General features: G+C 34.1%; 2 protein-coding genes across 5 annotated transcripts in view; both read right to left on the bottom strand.

Moving 5' to 3' along the window:
- Positions 1-9: 9 nt before the first annotated feature.
- Positions 10-8,816, bottom strand: LOC149803821 (P2X purinoceptor 7-like). 2 transcript variants are annotated; one of them, XM_089953635.1, is made up of 3 exons: positions 5,977-8,816; positions 4,952-5,100; positions 10-324 (listed from the first exon to the last, which is right to left on the bottom strand). In XM_089953635.1, the coding sequence occupies exons 2-3, from the start codon at positions 4,955-4,957 to the stop codon at positions 67-69; spliced, it is 264 nt and encodes an 87-aa protein (XP_089809761.1). In that variant the 5' UTR covers positions 4,958-5,100; positions 5,977-8,816; the 3' UTR covers positions 10-66. The 2 variants fall into 2 exon arrangements, with proteins under 2 accessions (XP_089809761.1, XP_089809762.1); XM_089953636.1 differs by lacking the exon at positions 5,977-8,816 and having other exon boundaries at positions 4,952-5,970.
- A 6,149-nt stretch (positions 8,817-14,965) lies between these two features.
- Positions 14,966-20,526, bottom strand: part of LOC149803820 (uncharacterized) — a 101,807-nt gene continuing 96,246 nt past the window's right edge. For all 3 annotated transcript variants that reach the window (XM_089953632.1, XM_089953633.1, XM_089953634.1), the window contains exon 13: positions 14,966-20,525. In XM_089953632.1, the coding sequence (XP_089809758.1) occupies positions 20,487-20,525 (39 nt within the window). In that variant the 3' untranslated portion in view covers positions 14,966-20,486. The remainder of the gene's footprint in view (position 20,526) is intronic.

Genomic DNA, 20,526 nt, shown 5'->3' with positions numbered 1-20,526 from the left:
AACAATGAATAAAATCAATTGTATTCATTTATATACAAACTCATACATGCAAGAAAGTGTTTAAGTTCATGCAAGCCTAGAGGGGATGAAGCCAGTGTATTGTCCATCTGGATATTTGTCATGTATCTGCCAGAAACAGCAAAAGGGAACTACATGTCTCTGTCCAGACCCCAACCTTCCATGTTGCTTTAGTATGAACTGCCTAAAGGTAGCATGACTGTTGGCACTCATCAAGTCAACTTTATCACTGAGGACAAGAACATTTCGTCTGTACATCCTGGACAAGGCAAGTACAGCCTCATCAAGGATTAGATCTTGAAAAATCTGAAAAATTATTCCAATTGTAATATCCTATTTCTAAAATGTAAAAGAATATATTTTAAGAAATAATAGGAGTATGCGCTTATTCAAATATTCATCTTCGATCAGCAAATTCCACTGTGAAATACATGTGGATCAAAACTGCACATGGTTTTTATTTTGACATGAACACTGAGAGTTCCATCGCAACTAGAACTGATAGTTTATGTTAAGATGGACAGCTCAAAGTTTTTGGGGAGCATTTCTAGAAGTCAGAGACTCCTGCATTGGGATCAAATAGGAATGGCTGATTGCAACTTAGATTTGTTTAGTATAGTGAGATACCCACATTGAAATCAGGTAATGAAAAGAATCTACTCGATGAGTATCAGTTGTAAATTAAAACAAAGTCCTTATCATTTGCATATGTATGCATGTCTGTTTTTGGATGGCTTACAATTTTAAAATTCTTTCACAGTGGTTGCAAAGAAATAACATGTACAACAATCAGGTATGTACATCAATTATCAATCTTTGAGAGTCCACCTTGGAAATGGAATTCATTGTAAATGTTGCATTGTAAGAGTAACTATCAAAGTTTTAATTCTGTTTGTAAACTGATGCAGTATTTTGATTTTATTGGTACAAAGTGCAAGTTGTACATTCATAGGCATGTGCTACACATATCCTGTATACAGAAAGAGGTTTTCTGTAATGTAGCCAACATACCTGTCAAGTTATTCATACCTTTTGTGATATACATTTTGTACATAAAAATTTTAAGCTTTGGCAATAACACGCTTAAGGAATATATAAAAGTTATTGAAAGAATTAAAGAAATTTCAAAATTGCCATTGAATCGAGTAAATTTGTTATACAGAAATCATTTGCAGTAATCACCAGTTCAAAGGTGGAAACATTGAATGCCAAGCAGACTGGGCAATTAAAATTCTTACCCAAAAATGTTAGATCAGATATGAAGGAAAAAAAAGTTTCTTGCAAGCCTTCATGTCAGTCTTAATTCTGGATAAATAAAACAATTTAGGATTATTAAGTCCTTATGTTTACCATGATACTGCATATATAGTATTATCTTAACATATTTTGGGGCTTTAGAAATACACATTAAGGCAGGCATCATATTTAAAACAGAAGAATAAAAGTGTAGTATTTATTTCACAAGACTTAAATGGCTATATGAATTCTGTACATGTCTAACTTTTTTTAAAAACTGCAATCTAGTCAGGTCTAATTGCTGAACTCCAAAGTAAGATTGCATAGACTTTTTGTTCCCATTTTGTATTTAAAAAAAATAAAACTAATAAATGTGTTACTTAAGTTGGTTTATTAATTAAATTGAAAAAAGAGCAAGTTGACCTTAATAGTATTGAATGTTTGTATGCCACTAGCGTAGATCACTAATACCTATATACGAAATGATTTTAGCTATCTACCTTTAGGCCCTCGTACAAAGGAATTTATCTATTTTAAGTGTATCTCTAAGCCGCTGTATATATTGGTTTGGAAGAAGGGACTAGAGTTGGCATTTCTAAAGTCAACTGGAATACTATTCCAAAGTTCCAGAGTACTGGAAACATTTTTTGAATACCTTATTTGGTTTGGGAATTTTATACTGTTTGGTAGACATGGATCACAGTTGTGGAGTATTACCAGGTAGCCTATACTTGAATAGTGATTGTAAATATTCAGGATCACTATTATTGGATATCATGTACATTACATTGGCTTTTCTCAACCGGATTCAGTCTTTAATAGGTAATAATTTTAACTTACCAGCTAAAATTTTCCTTGCTTACTTTCTGGATTGATATAGCCTCAATGCACTTATTTTAAGATGTGCCAGCTTTGCTATGATTTTATCATTTGAATTACTCCACACTGTGTTACAGTAGTCTAAATAGGGTTGTATGTAACTGTTATAAAATAGTTTTCTGTACCTTATCCTACTGAAAAGCCATAAACTTGAATTAACTTTTTAACTGACATGTTCAGTCCATGATAGGTTATTATCTACCAAAACACCAAGTAGTCTATCATGACAAACCATTTGCAAATTTGTATCCTTCAATGTCAGACATAGTTCATCACTACCAAGATTTGTTCTTTTTTGCCATGTTGAGATAAGTAATATTTTAGATCTTCCAGTATTTACCACTATGCCATTGCATGTGCACCAGTTGTCCAGTTTGCTTAGGGCATCCTGTATATAAATTTATAGTTTGTGCTTTGTGTTTTGGATGTCTGACAATGTTGTGTCATCTGCATAGAGATCTGTAGATGAGATTGAGTCCTTTAGTAAAAAGTGGTAGGCTATTAATAAATAATATCAATAGTAATGGACCTAAAATTGAACCTTGTGGTACTCCATATCTAATTGTTCCAGGTTCCGACAGAACATTATTTATATAAACATGTTGTGTTCTCTCACTTAAGTTTGAAGTAAAAAATCTAATTGTGCTTTCATCACATTGGTTGATTTTCAGTTTCTTATAAGAATTTCATGTACACCAACCCATAAACTTTCCTGAAATCTACAAATAGAGATCCTATTATTCAACTTTGATCAAGTGGTTGAAGCCATTTATCAGTTAGACAGATCAAGTCAGTCTCACATGAATGTTTCTGTCTAAAGCCTGATTGAATAGGGTGTAACAGCAACTGTTTCATTAAATATGACATTAACGAGTCATGGACATGTTTTTCAATCAATTTTGACAAGTTTTGGTTGTATTGAAATTGGTGGTAGTTAACAGCATCATTCTTAGAACCAGATTTGTGCATAGGCATTACCTTTGCAGTTCTCCATATTTTGGGGACAGATGCGGTTGCAATATTTAAATTGATTATGAATGTTATGCTATCTGAAATAGCTGAGGCAGAAGTTTTAATGAGTGGTGGACCAATCTGATCAAGTCCTGTAGCTTTCTTGATATCAAGTTTACTGAGACATTTTTTAGCAGTATTTTTTATACCTGTGGGATAGAGAAACATCCCTCCTTAGGGATTTTTCAGTTCATTATAGTTGTTTTCTATCACTGGTTCATTTAACTTAATGGTGACGTTAGTGAAAAAAAATCACTCAAAATATTTGCAATGTCAGTGTCATCAGTGACTTTTGTGTCATTTACCAGAAGTGAGTGAATTTTATTTGTCTGATCTTTGTGTGTTACCCCAATGAGTTCACTGAAGACTTTCCAAATGGAGTTTGTGTTGCACTTTGTGTTTTCAAGCATTGATTGATAAAAAGTTTTTTTTTTAGCCTTTTCAATCATACTTCTTATGTTATTTCCCCATACTTGATATTGTGCATGGTTTCCCATAGCCTTCAATTGGTCTCGTGTCTTCATAGTATCTAGAATTTCAGTAGTAAATCAGTTAGGCTGGATTTCATACTTTACTCAATGTACTCAAGGTGCATGCTTAGAGACTACATTCATAAATCTGTCCACACTTTTAGAGCTTCACATATGTCATCAAAATTTTGGATAATATTCCATGGAATTTTATATAGGTCATCTTGAAATTGTTATTTACTTCAATTTTGGAAAGATCTGTAAGTGATAGTTTTGTGTGTATTGTTCCTATTTATGTTGCATTTAAGCTTTGTTGTCAAAAAAGTAGGATAGTGGTCACTAAGACCAACATTTGGTACATTAACATATGCCACATTGTTTGGTAGGTTGGTATAAATGTGATCAATAAGAGTACTTAATATTTCTGTTACACTTGTAGGCTCATTTACCAGCTGGACTAGGCCTAATGATTCAAAAAATTCCATCCAGTTACTCCTTATTTGAGTATTGAGTATGTCCTTATTTACACTGCTGAGTATATATGTTTCTTTCTCCTGTGCATGAACATTTTCTATTTGTTTCAAAGAGTTATTCCAAATTGCTTTGGAGGAAGGTGACCGATAAATGAAACCAACTAGGAATGATTCTCCATTATTTTGAGAAATTTCCACCCAAATACTCTCAATTTCATGTGACCTCAAGTCAGGTTGCCTTTCTGCATTTACATCTTGTAATGTATACAAGACCACCACCCCCTGCTGTCTCTCTGTCCCTGCATAATGGTTTATTGTAGCCTTGACAGTGAAATAGATTATCATTGTGGCTAGCATTTAATTTGGTTTCAGTGAGTCCTAAAACATGCATATTATTTTCCTTGGAAGACAACATTAATTTAATCTGTTCTATTTTTTCCACTATACCTTGTACATTTAAGTGACCCATGTTAAAACCTTTTGTACTTAGTTTCCTATCAATTATATATATTTCATCGTGCAATGGGGTACTCTATGAGATCGTCTCCATAATACTTTTACCATTTTGGTATTATATAAGGTGGCCATATAAATAAGGTGGCCTTTGTATTTTCTATGGTATCTGTGCATAGTCTTCCTTTATCAAATCATATTGGGGTGGGGTGTTGAGTAGCAACAAAAAGTAAAGCAGTTTAAACATACATTGTTTGGTAAAATAACTAATCCTTTAATACAAGTATGCATTTTCTAAGTTGTGCAAAACACTACTGACATAGATATTAGAGTCTTTGCCAAGTTACTTAGTACCAAACATTTTTCAATATCTATCAATACTTGTTTTGCAAGATATAAATAAACAATTACCCTCATTCTTGTCTGCCTTGTCTGAACTATGTGTAGAGCTTGGTTAGCTCAGTTTTTAGGCTGCACAGCATGTCTTCCTCCTCTCCCCCATCTGGTTTTTCAACTTCTTGTTCCATGCCTCATCCTCCCTCTTCCTCTTAAAGGTCGCTCTAGAATTGAGCTTGAAAGTGAGCTGATTTAAGTCTAATGAATTTTAATATGTAAATATATTTCATAATTTGACAACTAATATATTCATGATTACTTATCAAACTTACAGGAATATAGTGCTAACTTTGGATCAGAAATTAATACATGAGAGGATGTGATTTGATGGAAGTTTTTTTGGGCTGGATCAGGTCAAGTGTTGGGTGGGGTGGGGATCCAAAATTTAAAAAGGGCTCCTACTTTCCTCGAATGGGCACCAAAGCAAAGTCTATGTGTCTATTTACTCAGTGTGCACAATACCCAATAAACATGTGCAGGAATAAAGCTGTGGTCAAACTTCAGCTGACAAGTGACTGTACGTTTGTGTGTGTGTACTTTTTTACGATCTGGCCCCGAGTTTTGAACCTAGATTCCATATTCTAGTCACAGATTTAAAAAAAAAACTTATTTAAAACCTTGTGTATGTAAAATATTAACTTGGAGAAGCACACAAATTCTTTTCCGCTTTGTTTGAAACATCAGAAAGATGGGTGTTAGGGGTCCACTGGTGACAATCTGGTTAGAATTTATAAATTGATTAATGAAATTACTCAATTTTGAGCATTTTTAAATATCCCTGATGCTTTTCATTTATAAAATTGAGTGGTGGGGACGTGAGGGAGTACGAATTCTACTGGGCAAGAAACAGAGTGAGTACCTGTGGGCTTTTGCAATACTGTACAGAGCACGTCGATTTAAATTATTCTCGTACCACAAACACTTTGAAATATAACTATAAAAGTAGTTCTACATACATTTCATTGTTTCCTCTCAAAATTAAAATTAGAAAGGAAAAGGATAAGAAGAAAAGAATGAGATCAGAAGAAGCTCGTACTCACCGTTGTTGACATTTTGGGCAGTCTCGTAGCGTGGTTGTGTTTTACGTCATCATCTTCAGTGTTTACAATGTGGCCTGTAATTATGCAAATTTCGGTCACCGGAATTATGCGTGTTGTTCATTCGGGATCTGCCGATCACTGCCGAGCGGGATTTCAACATGGAGACAATAGATTCGTTACTCTACGTACGAAGATTTCAGAGAGCTCGTATTTCATAACGAGAACCCCTACGTACTTGATATTATCCCAGAAATGCCTTTTAAATAGTATTTAATCAGTTGATATACATAAATGTCCCAACATTTTTGCAAGAAAATTCACCCTCAGCTGCACTATTGTGCCTTTAAATAAGGTGTTGTTGTAGGGTTTAACGCCATTTTTCAGCACACAATAGGCTATACATGGCGGCCAGTATTAATGGTGGAGGAACAGCCTGGGAAAACCCCAGAAAGAACCACCGACCCTCGAGAAGCTAATGGCAAGCTTTCTCACATACCCTCATTAGCTGAATACGAGACTCGAACCCATGCAGGCAGAGGTGAGATGGCACTGATCCGTAACGGAGAGGGCTTTAGACCACTCGGGGCCCCCTTAAATAAGCAAATGTACAACATGGAATTCACTTGCAAATCACGAAAAGAAAATATGAATGCTCACAAAATGCATATCTATTTAGTTTTAGAAGTATGTGTGTGTGTGTGATTTGGTTTTTTAACGGAGCTTTAACAATTTTTCAGTCATATAGCTACGATGTCTGCAGTGTGCCAGTTTAAAATGATGTCTAGCACTGGGGCATCATGCCGCAGACATGTAGCATGATGTCCCACCCAGTCACATTATCTGGACACCAGGCAGACCAGTCCTAACACTAACCTCTTAATGCTGAGCAACAAGCAAGGCAGCTGTTAGTACCATTTTTGTTATTCTTTGGTATGACTCACCCCGGGCATCGAACCCACGACCTCCCGCATCCGAGGCGGACACTCTAACCACTAGGCCACCAGATTGGTTAAGTTTTAGAAGTAAAGGTTAACATTCCGAAAAATCAATTCAAATAAACTTTGCTCGAGTCATGTATATAGAATGTTCATGATATGGGATGATGCAGAGCTGCACTAGAACGAACCCAGTAGCACGATTATTTATGAGGTGACAAATTGGGATAAAAAAAATGATTTGCCCTAAAAGTGTTAGACTAAATACAAAAGATATCACCTGATCTAAATTTTATGTAACATGACCTGCAATAGAAAGTAAATAATAAAAAAAATAAAAAAAAAATTAAATTAAAAAATTGGAAGATACGCTAGATAAACGGTTATAATTACTAGTTGATGCGAACCAAGGAACAAATACTTTGTCGAAACTGAAAAACTGTACAAATCCTCCTCATAACAAAGACATCCTTCAAATCAACTTAAGGGCTAATTAATGGTTGGTTGATTTTAATCCAATCAAAACAGAATGAAGGACCACATCGAGAAAATCTCAAAGGGAACAGCACACACAGCTTTTAAAAAATGACAAGGTTATTAGGAATGTCACTTCTCATAAACACTTGAGCTAAACGAATCCTTCTGTTGGCATGTACATATACAGCATACAGTATAACTACAAAAGCATCAAACAGGTTAGACATACGATGAAATTTAAAATGTAAAATATAGAGGAATTCACCTTTACAATATCTCTTTAGCAATATAGTTTTAGACTGTACAAAATATGTTACTCTCAGAAACCGAACAATAAGAATATTGCCCGATGTTAGATATACAATTTTTTTTATTAATAGCTTAACCCATTGCTATCAGCTGGGGTGAGCAAGATCAGTCCACAAGCATTTAATTACAGCCAAGAGATCTGCGCTGAGCACTACTTAATTCTTCACTTTACATTATTGTATGTCCAGTTCGTATTTAGTTATTATAAATACATACCACCCAAATGGAGTTCTTTTTTCTACTTCCTCCCACTTCATCAATACCAACAGCTTTATACTTTTTGTCATTTGTTGATTTGCAAGTATGCAGTAAAAAGTTTCTGCTGTAAATGATTATTGGTTGCCGGCATTATTACAATATTGTATCGAATAAGTTTCTATTAATTCCTCATTAGCAAGTGTCAATCTTTTTAATATTGATGTCAGTAATCAAATTAGCCATAAAAATTAAATAGTATTGTTAATGATATGAAAGCTAAAAATAACTGTGTGCTTGCTGCTCAGTCCTCTATCTCTATGGCTCAATTTTAAGTTCTTTCCATGATGACTTCAGTGTATAGAAGTACAACTCTATTGGAACAATAATTCAAACAGAATCTAGTTTTTGACATGAAACACTTAATTCCAGATGAAATGAAATCAAAGTGATATTCCTTGAAAGAAAAGAAAAGAAACAAAATTTTGACGAGATTAGAATTTCCATTTCAGTTTTTGACCATAAAAAAGTGTTTAGGTTCAACCAAAAGCCTGATATCATGAAAAAATTAATAAATCAACCTTGTTCTTTATGATGATAAAACATCTAACAATTATTTGGCATGGGTATATATTCCTTGTGATTGAATAAGTAATTTTTTGTACACCTGAAATTGTTATTTCTTTTCATACACCTTTCCTTTTATCTCAATACTTGTTGCCCATAATGTGTGCCTCCAGAAGCAATTCCTTTGAGAAATATTAAAACAAAAAGCATTGTAAAAGCTTTGGTAAAGGTTTTTCATTTTTTTCTATATACACTTGTTGACTTTCCCAAATCTGTCCAGTCTGAGCAAGAGTCAAATTTTTGTCTGGAATTTTCCAATAAATTATGCATGAATTAGGCATCCAAAAGCTGCAATCTTCCACCTGAAAGTCAAAGACATTTGGAAAGATTTCATCAAACTTTGAACAACATGGTTCAGTCATATTGGTTTGCAATGGTTGTTCGCTGTTAAGGAATCGGTTCAAGAATCACTGGGTTTTAGTACTTTTGAACTGGGTTTTGAATATACTGTCAGTGAACCAATTAAGTCATTAAAAGAGAAACTTCTTTAAAATGAAGATTCAAAAATTAATTTCCTTAACAATGTCTAATTTCAAATATAAGTTGTCAAAGGATTGTAAAGTAGCAAGAACTAATATTCACTCTACTTAGTCAATAATGAAATTAAGATATGACTGAAATACACAGAAAAGACATTTTCAGCCTGATAATAAAAATTCTGGCTCTCTTGCCCACATCTCAAAATCCATTCTGGGCTGAATGGTATGGTGCTCATGCAGTTAAAATAAAGTAAATGACTTAAATGATTCCTTTAGCACTCCTGGGAGGCAGAAACATATACAATTCTGTCATATGATTATTTTAAAGTAGAATTTTGATGGAGATGGCTCAGTTACATATTCAGTCAATTAAGGTGTACCTATCCCACACAGTCAGGATATAAATAATGGAATGCAATCAGACTGTAGTGACTCTAGTTTAAACAAACTTCAGGATTAAGAATTATTTAACAATGTGGACCAAAAACTTTCACATCAACAACAAAAAAGGAGTGAACTAAAATAGTCATTCAATGAATGTGAGCACTTGTTTCCAGATGTACTAATATGAGGAAATAAAATCTGCCATGACATCAATATTGTAGATTCTACATAAATGAAACATCATCCTTACAAGATGAATCCTTTCAAGCAGGAATATTAAAAAATGAATTTCAGTATTTACTGGAGAATGATTTTATAGAACGAAGTAAAATTAACTGGAGTTTACCATGTATTCTTGTGCCTAAACCAAATAATACATTCAGTATGTGTTCCGACTATAGAAAAGTCAACAATGTCAACAAAATGGACTCAATATCAATGCCAAGAACAGACGATTGCATCAACAAGATCTGAAATGTGAAAAAGTCGCATATCTTAACCTTTTAAAAGGATTCTGGCAAATTCCACTGATGGAACAAGCAATAAAAGTTTCGGCATTTGCAAATCCAGATGGACTTTATCAATATGAAGTAATGCCTTTTGGAAGGAAAAATTATTTGCTTGTTATATTCAATGTCTAGAATCTTAAGACTGTAAAAAGCCCCACCCTTAAAATATATACATGTACTTGACATTACGGGGGAGTTAATCTGTCCAGTTGGCATTTATTGCCTAGTGTCCTTAACTCCCCTGGAGTCATAATTTGGAAACTAGAATGCCGTTACCTATGGATGCTGTGGTAGCTCCATGTTTAAGGCACTGGAAATATGTTGACAAGATTGTAGGTTCACATCCCACCACTGGATCAGCCTGGATTGACTACCAAATTTCTCATGATTTTTGAGGATCATGGGTTTTTCGCTTTAAAAAAATGTTTTAATTAAAATTATTATATTCAGCTTGAATAATAGATAATTCATTATAATTCTAAACATTATTGGGGTCACATGGGGTCCAAGTGGTCTCAGATGACCGCTTTTACAGATCACATATCACCTCTGTCAATGTGGGTTGATGTCTTGGCCAGACCAAAGCTTGCCAGCAGCTTTCTCTGGGACAGTGGTTTTTCCGACACCATGTGTTGAAAAATGGCATCAAACTCCACCAAACATGTATTATTTTGTTAGTTGTAATAACTTGTTACATTGAGATGGTATGCACCATGTTTTGCTTTGGGAGTGCTCACCAGTTATAATGTCCTTTTGACAGGGGGACATATGTAAGGTGAAGTTGTCTGCATTTGAAACATGCAGTGGAGAGATCGTCTGCATACTTCTAATCTACTTGGATGTAATGTGGCTGATATTTCTTTGGATATTGTCCTTATGGAAATTGTACATAATCTAAGCACACAGCTGACTAAAATGACTGCTCCCTTGTGCTAAAAAATATCAGCCTAAATTAGTCTAAAGTACACTATCTTTAGCACCTATTAAAATAGCGATGAATTATGCCCATTTAGACAACACCAGCTTCTAAAAGTGCAATGGATAAATTACCAAATATATAAAATGCCAAAAAAGTTATCGTCTTTTCTTTTAAATAAAATTTACCTCTAAAGTCCAGGAAGTGAAAATGACCAAGTAAAGTTAGCAGTTTTGAAAGGTGCACATCTGGAGTAAGGCTAATTGTATACTCTATAACACATTACACCCATGAACCATACACCAAAATAATGGGAATTAAAGGTTCCTTGATCAATACCTACAAGGTCTTTTTAAATAGCCAGTATAACCCATGGAAATTCCTTTTCTGTAAAATTTTAACCCTATGCAAAATAGGACACTTTAGAGCGCCACCAATAAACATTTTTCTGCAAGGGGAAGAACTCTGCATAATGCTAGGAGTTTGAGTGGCAAGTTGTTTTTTTTAAACAAACTTAAAGCCATATTGATATATTGCAGTAACAATTTACTGATATACACATGTTACAAGCTCTGCATTTGGGCACATGTAGCTTTAGAAACAGCACTCAATGACATGAACACAGTCTTGCACAACATTTACCTGGTAGAGAAATGATAATAAACGCAACAATTATCTTTCAAGTTTTTGAAGATAATGCATGGAACAAATGAGAAACAAATTAAATGTTTATGGTACTAACAATTATTTGACAGCAATTCAACCCATCAACACTTTAATTATTTTTAAGTTGAGTTTTATTATTAATTCAGATCTTACCTAATGAAAGATTTGGGCAAAAGTGTTGACAATTGTTTCAATGTGTTAAATTTTTACTCAATACCACAAAAACTGGGTGGGTTCCCAATTAAGCAAGAACTAGTGATGTCAGAAAAATGGTGTTTGCTATGAAGTTGGTTTTTTGTTGCTCGAAAATGAAAATACATAGTTTTTCACAGGAATGAATAAATATCTATCAGGTTTCCTGCACCAAAATGATTTTTATTTTCCAAAGAGTTTACCAGGAGATTTTAGGGACAAAATGAAATATTTCAGGAGTAATTTTTAGTCTGATACTTTGTTTAACAATACAATACTGCAGCTGAATGCATATGTATAAAATTATCTTGGTGACCAGACTCAACCAAGACTACTAATGTACAAAATCATTCACTGCAAAGTTGCAGTGGAAAATAAGGTATTTTCTTTTTAAAAAAATAAAGTTTAGCTTTTTAATATCAAGTTGCAAGACATTTTATGATAAGAGATAATTTTCAAGGATGTTTCCAGGATATTTCCATTGAATTCAAATCCCAGTTGGATTCTAGGACATCCTTCAAAATCAGGAGAGCACGGATATATTTAAAAAATGTTCCAGGTAGAGGCACATCTTGAATAATATCAGCATAAACATTAAGTGCCATGAAAACAGGCTGGGCTGGGATGGTGATTTTATTTATTACCTCTAAACATTATATAGAGGATATTTGCTTGAAACGAGTGAATAACGGATATATTTCATCATGTGTATGAAAAACTCTGTATTTTCTCGAGCTTTTTACCCATGAGATGAAATGTATCCGTTATTCACTCATTTCAAGCAAATATTCTTTTTATTTTATGCTCACATAAGTTGGCTACCTAACGTTTGTGACACAGTGAATTAGCAGATTTCTTACAGTAATGTCAGCTGTTTACCGTATATGTTCTGCTGTGCTATATGTACCTGCGCACAAAATTAGTTCCACATCAGATTGTAAAAAATTAACAGATATTTCCAGAATAACAAACTACAAGTTTCAAGGATAACAGACAGGGATTATTAATAATGACAATGACATGTACATAAGAAAAAAGTAGTTCACTGAAAGACTATCAAAGGGAGGTAAGCATGTTCTGACCCAAAAAAGTTTCTGTACAGTGAAATATCAATATTATTTTAATTAGAAAATCAAGTAATTCACTGCTTAACATAAAATAAAATGTCATAAATTCAAATATTTTCTCCAAGCATCCAATCAAAACAACAGTTACATAGATATATAATGGGTATACTGGATATGCTCGATTGTCTGCAGGCAGACTAGCAAATTTAGACAAGATGTGCAAGTTTTATGAGACCCTTTATTTAGGACATGCTACAGATATGTATAACTGGTATTAATCTTCAAGTCTTAAAACTGATTGCACAATGTCAGTAATACTACTACTTACTTTCTGTATTTGGTCTAGCTGTGTGCAATATTACAGAACGCTAATGGTGCAGGGGAGCTAACTCTCTTTAACTACATCCCATACAAGGCAAGTACAACATATTCCTCAACTGGTTCAGCAGTATAATTATAATTAAAACATATTTTTTGTTTGTTTTTTATGTTTTCCAAATTTCTGTATACTACTTTTGATGAAATTATTCATATTTCCATGAGAAGCTGCAATTCAAAATAAATGGTTACATTTTTCTGTACAAAAAAAATCAAAGTTTTCTTCAGAATTACTACTTTCATTACTGACATAGTCAAAGAGACTGTTGTTGTCCAACTATACACGACAAATGTTTATTAATGCAGAACAAATTCTGTTTTAAAAGATCAAAAACTTGATAAATCATTTGTATAACATAATTTCATGTATACAATTGCTTTAGAAATTGATTAAATAACTGATCTCTATCTAGCTTTCAACAAAAACTATCATTAAAAACATATTTAATAGCAGGGGACAGTTTCCTATTTTGGCCAATCAACGCTTTTAATTAAACAGTTAAGATCACAGATTCATGAATATTACTGTTTAATAGTTTAAGACAGGGCTATATTTGTTTGCTAGGAGTTTGAGATGCAAGCTATTCTTGAAAATGATATGATGCATGTGTACCTCCTGTTGCCACAATGCAGTTCTCATGTACTGGTATAATAAAGTGTCGCTAACTCAGCATTCCAGACATGTGTACTTCCTGTTGTCACAGTATCAGACACATACATGGCTGACAGACAAACAAAAAAAGGACACAAGATTGATTGTAATGAATGAATACAAATAAAAATATGCAGTAGATTATATGATCTATAAGAATTCAGTAGATTATCTCCAGCCAGCTGTCATTTAAATCGCTTGTCTCCAACACATTAAAATTGCTTCTACCGCCCACTAACCCATAGCCAGAAATTATGTTTAAAAAATAAGCTTCTGTAGGGGGAAGTGTTTTTTTAAATATTAAAACACATCTGATGGTGGATCATAACTTTTTTAAATTGCTTCTGTTGTGGGTTGGTTGAATTTTAAAGTGCCTTCCCCAGGGGGTGGTATATATATATATATATATATATATATATATATATATATATAACTGAAACAGCCCTTGGTAAATGTTTTTCTACACTATCGCAGCTTTATTTGACACCAGAACAGCATCATCTGTATAGCACTTTCTGTCCAATCAGATCAATGTCTGTATAGCACTTTCTGTCCAATCGGATCAATGTCTGTCTGTAAAGTGATATTGTAAAAGAAGTTGTTACCTGTCTACGGCCTATTTGTTTGGAGCCTCATCTGACAATCTGCACTGAATTTATAATTTCATTTAGTTTCGTTGACTTACTGTACAATAATTATCTTTATAGGGAGTAATTTGTTAAGATCACCAGGTGGGTACTAGGTATGCATTATTGCAGGACATAAAACATTTCACAGCTGCTGTGGGAACCAAATCCTGCCTAGAATTTGTAAAGATCATGACAAAATCACATATTTTTTTTAATATTTCTGACGTGAGCATTCTTCTTCCTTGCCAAATCAGGCATGCCTTACATTTTCTCAATTTATGATTGAGAAAACCTAAAGTTTCTAAGGGCTGTTCCAGTAAAACATATACCCCCCGGGGGGAAGGCACTTTCAAATTCAACCAACCCACAACAGAAGCAATTTAAAAAAATTATGATCCACCGTCAGATGTGTTTTAATCAAGAATCACTGCCCCCTACAGAAGTATACTTTTTAACATAATTTCTGGCTATGGGTTAGTGGGTGGTAGAAGCAATTTTAATATTGGGTTGGGGACAGAAGCGATTTAAATGACAGCTGGCTGGAAGTAATCTACTGAATTCATATACATCATATAATCTACTGCATATTTTTATTTATATTCATTCATTATAATCAGTCTTTTGTCCTTTTGTTTGTTTTTCTGTCAGCCAACTATGTCTCTGATACTGTGAAATCACAGATTTTCATGGTGGCTTATTATTTGTAGATGTCATTGAGCAGTCCCTTAATACCTACTAATTTAACATCCATGAATACAGATTTTATGATAGATATTTCCATTCTAATACAGAAATCATGAATTTGTATCCTTACTAAACTCTGTGTTTCCTAAAGTGATCAATATGTCTTGCTATTTTTCTTTGTTCTCAGGCATGCTGCTCTTGATTAGAATAATAGTTAAATCTTGTATTGCTTTAAATGTGTGGTCAGATTCTCTGATTCATTGTTATTATTTTTTCCAATAAATGTTTTGGTAAACTTTTATGATCTGTCAGAGAAAAAAACAATGATGCCTGTGGAAGTGATGTTGCATCATTTGTCTACTTTTACACTATATCATTTCTTGTAAGAACATCTTTTTCAGTTACCGATGTCTTATTTTATTTTTACGCCTTGTTGCAAGACATATAAAGTTATAACAAAATATATCAAGTCAAACATTTTTATATCATAGATTTAAAAAAATGGATGAAAGTCAAGGAATCATTTTTCCCAGAGCACTCATAAAATCAATGTCATTGCAGTTAACTGCATTGTCAACAGCATCATCATCACTGATGGCCTAGCAGTAACATTATGCACTTTCAATCCCATTGTCACAGGTTCTAGGTTCTATCTCCCACTTCTAGTCTTTCATATGAGACTTATACCTATGGCCTGAGGGGCTTTCATGGCAGAGTGGTATAAGATGCTTGCCTTGTGATACAGATCTGAGGGGCTTCCATGGCAGTGGTATAAGATGCTTGTCATGTGATTACTTGGCTCCAATGTGCTAATGAGAATGTTGCCAGTTACTTGTGGAAGGTCAGTGGTTCTACATAAGTGGTGTTTGGTGTCTCAAAAGGACTTGGATTTTCTTCAGCAGTAAAACTGGCTGCCAAATATAGATTCTCTTCATCTGAAAATGGTGTAAGGCCATACTGATCTACTGAAACCCTGAGAGCTCATATCTAAATGACTTCAGCTGTTGGAGATAAACGTCAAATCAACAGAGGCTCCATGTGCCCAAGTGTACTAAGGTGCCTGCTTTTACATCACTTAAACATCTCACAGAGTGAGTTTGTGTCACAGATCAACCAATTTAGGTTGGTGGTCTTTCGGGGTCCTTCCTCCACCTAATATACTGTAAAAAAAATCACCAAAAAACCCAAAATCAAACCACACTGAATCAACCAACTAATCAACTGTAGCAACAGCAGCAAAGGTACTAGTCAATCATTTTTGCCACAGCTGTACGAGTTTACAACTTTTGACTCAAGTAATTTTTGTAGACTATAGAATATCATCAATTATGCCTTTCTGACAGTTACCTAAAAGTCATCATCAGTTGGTGCAAATGGATTTTTCATGGTGGGCGTATGAGATGGAAAAGTCTTGAGCAATCCTGCATCACACACTGCCGAAAAGTTTACATTTTAGCTCACTTAAATTTTCTCTTAACAATGTTCATTGTTCCAACTAGAACTGTTATAACTTATTCAAGCTATATTCACCAATATGTGATGATATGCATCTGTAATAAATATTTGAAAAAACTATGAGAATGCATCAATGTTTTTCAATGATGCATTTGAATTGAGCAACAACTACAATAAACAAACCAAGAAATAAAATTATTCACATCTCTCAGGCAGAAGTTAGGGTATAATCATAATCTGCCAAAAGATTTTAAATTTTTTAAATTTGCCAAATATTTTTATCAACCATACTGATTCAGTGGACATATCACCAGAATGGACAGAAACAGACCAGAAGGTTAAAATCAATTTGATACAGCTTTTAAGTAGCTAAATTCATATTGGTTTAGTTAACTGTACACCCTTTATGGTCTTCCTTTTGATGAAATTTCTTACTGAAGCTAAGAAAATAATGTTGCACACATAAAAAAGGAGGCACACTTCTACTCATTATTGTTTTTATTATACTTCTCCATTCCAGCCTGTTCTAATGATCTTCTCCCCCCACATACTGTTTGTCTTGTTTATGATATTATCTAAATTTCTCACTTACTTTTCCTACTACTATACAAATGTTCTGTGAATATGCATATCAATGTGAAACACAATGGGGAGACTAAATTCAAGATTAAAAACCTCTACATTTCTGGACAGATTCTGCTTGGATTCCATATTTCTGCACAAAACTCAAGAGTTCAGGACTCTGCACTAATTCAGTTCCCACTGTAAATTTGTGCAAACACCACAATATTAAAATTTAGTAACTTAAAATTTTTAGTGCTCATGATCAAATTTATATCAGTATAGACACATCTATGGTGACAGCTTTTGTGAAGAAAAAAACCCATAACAGCCGCACCATTTTCTGGATCTATACAAATTTGAAATGTGTGCTTTCAATACTGCACCAAAGAGCCAGCTGCTGATTTCAGTAATGAGTCATCCAAACTTGGGTCTGTAAAGGGATGGAAATTATGTTAATAAAACAATGTCTCTCACTTTTTTCAGTTACAAGTAGAACAAGCTCTCAAAAGATTGTTTTTACTAAAATCTTACTTTCATTATCAACCAATCAGGGACAGTCAAACACATATAAACTCTATTTTATCTTCACTGATTTATAGTATGGTTCTTGTTCTTTCACATCTGTAGTAATGGGAGTCCTTGAACAACTCAATGGTTGTAAGTCTTTTTCAACCATGCTGAATGGACACACTGTAAGATAATGTTCGAGTAACAGAAATATCATGGGATAACCAGAGACTAATAAAATTGAATAGTCAAGTTATCTCCTCTGCAGGGATGCTGCCAGGATTTCAGGATGTACTCTAAGTTTTGTGTGTGTGTGATCTCCAATGAAGAAGTGGTGGTGGTGGGAATAGCCATTGTTAAATATCTCCCTAACACTTAAATATCTGTCACTCTTTCTTACTGTTCCACTCTGTTACAGCTCTACTGAAATCAAAATTCTCGAAGAGATGTCATCTCTAGTTGTATAGTGATTATTACTGTGAGGTCATTGGGCATGGTCACGTGGTTGTGGTGGGGTCATGGTTGGGATGGCATAAAGACTATAGGCTTACTCCATATTTGACAGCTAATTATGATGTTGTCAAAAGCATTAAAAAATTTCTAGCAATTCCGTTGGACTCGGATACTTGATTCATAGTCAATGAACAGGTTCTAATATTGATGTGTTTATTTTGGAGCTATTTTCCTCCATCACATTCAAGATTTGGGTATACCAAAGGTGAAATTGGTACAGTTGTATCCTAAACTACTATCGTGGCTACTTCAAATGTTATTTAATGTGAGACTTTAATGCAAGAACTTGTAGCTTCAGTGATTTTTGGGTTAAAAAAAATTAATTTCTTCTCAAACAACTAAATTTGGTGCAGATTACATTGTTTTTTAATGTTACGGTGAGAAGTCTTGATGTGTAAAAATTGCACAAGAAATGAACATCAGATCAGAAAATTACTACCACTGGGAAAATACTGATAGGAATATACAGAAATAATAATTATTTAAGTAGAATATGTGGTGACAATATGAGCGCTAGTTCTACAACTTTGTGCAAAATACATCTTGTACAACTATTCTGTTGTTTCTAACAGCACTGTAATATGGCAATAACTTTGTCCACTTTTTACTTTAATCCCTTGCTAATTAATAGTTTTAGATTTTACAACTCTAAGCACAGTTTACCTTTTGACAATAACACATCATTATAAATATTTAGATTGCAAGAAAATAGAAGTTACAATTTTATTAAAAGCACCGGTACCAGTAAGACTAAAGGATTTGGTCAAAAAAAAAAAAAAAAAAATCAGGATGAACAGATTAGTAGTGTAGTAAAAAATCCATATACATGTATCAGAATGACATCAAGTATTTTTTCATCAATTTCATCATCAGTTAATGATACTGCTTAAAAATGTATTATACTAGATAATATACTTTTTTAGTTACCATTTTGCAATACAAATACCAAATGATGGCTTGGAACTAAGTGCCAAAAGGTCCGCAGAAAATACCACCATGATCTATATATATGGAAGAACCGAACATAAACAGGTCAAATTTTATCCATCTTGCTTTGAGTTTACACAGATCAGTCTCTTATGTTTAATGTCATTTAATTTTTGCATTAAAAAGGGGGGTGGGGGGGGCTTTCAACCACTAAATTCTGTCATTGTAAATATCATCACAGCTAGCTGATCAACACATTTGTCCACTATGCAGGTGACTGAAGCAGGACTGGCAAGTATTTGAATTTTACCGCCCGCCTAAATAAAAAAAAATTGGCGTCCAGATACGCGTGATTTTAAGTGTTTCCGAGACCTCTGTCAGTTTTCACTAACATGAACCCTGCCAAAGATTCACTTCCTTGAATCAGTGTTTTGCTGCCTCTTATGCCAGATTTTTCACTTCCATAATGCTGTATTAGGGTTTTAAGTCCAACATTCCCATAGTATGCTTGTTTAGACATGGGTATATTTAATAAATATAACCGGCGTATTCTCCATCCTACATCGGACTCACACTCAACTTTAATTTTGGGCTCAAAATCACACACTGGTATTTCCAGTGACATTTTTCCAATGTCCAACAGACTGATATACATGAAATTCATTGTCATCATAGCTATCACCAGCCAGTATTTGCCGACTGAAAAACGTTGTCTGAAGACAAACTGTGTTGTGATTCAACCATTTTGGTTTCCTGTGTGGCCCTTATTGGAAACACGCATTTGTAAAACTTCCACAATGAAAGTAAGGCTAAAACTCCATAAAATGCCTGTTCCAGGGCCAATGAACGAATCAAATTTCGTTTAACAGCCATTCATGTCGAACCAAAGTATCCTGATATCTGGATGTCGCATCAAGTGTTGTGAGACAGCTGCGGCAGCGCGAATTACATCGCGAAATGAACTTTTTAAGTTAAAGTTAAAAGTTTAATAAAAATTGCATTCTGCACAAAGAACATTTTTTATATCTGCAGCGTTGACGTAATTTGCCGAACGCATATCACTGCTTTAAAAGTACGCGAATTCGTACAAAGTACGTGCACTCATGTGTACTGGCATCATTTTCTGACCCAATGTTTTATTCACGTTAGACCGTTAGGAGGGGGGGGTAGATGCGATTTTAAATATATATTCGTTTTTTTTTTTATTTTTCTTTCTGACAAACCCACCGGCGATTTCTCATTTTGTTAGCACAACCCACAACAGAAGTGATATTCCTAACCAACCTTCCACTGTCAGAATTAAAATAGTTCGAAACACAACCTCCTACAGAAGTTTTTTTGAAGTGCCGTCCCCAGTGGGGGATATATGTTTTACTGGAACAGCCCTAATTATTTGTCTTAGATCATTCAAGTTCCACTCAACAGGTTTCTTTTCAGTTTCATCTTTATGCTACACTTGGAAAGTAGCCAACAGTAGCCATTTTC

This window comes from Sinohyriopsis cumingii, chromosome 3, assembly GCF_028554795.1.
Source record: "Sinohyriopsis cumingii isolate HCF-2022 chromosome 3, ASM2855479v2, whole genome shotgun sequence".
NCBI classification, from domain to species: Eukaryota; Metazoa; Mollusca; class Bivalvia; order Unionida; family Unionidae; genus Sinohyriopsis; species Sinohyriopsis cumingii.
The sequence above is the reverse complement of the archived record's forward strand: the minus strand, read 5'-3'. Positions and strand labels throughout refer to the sequence as shown.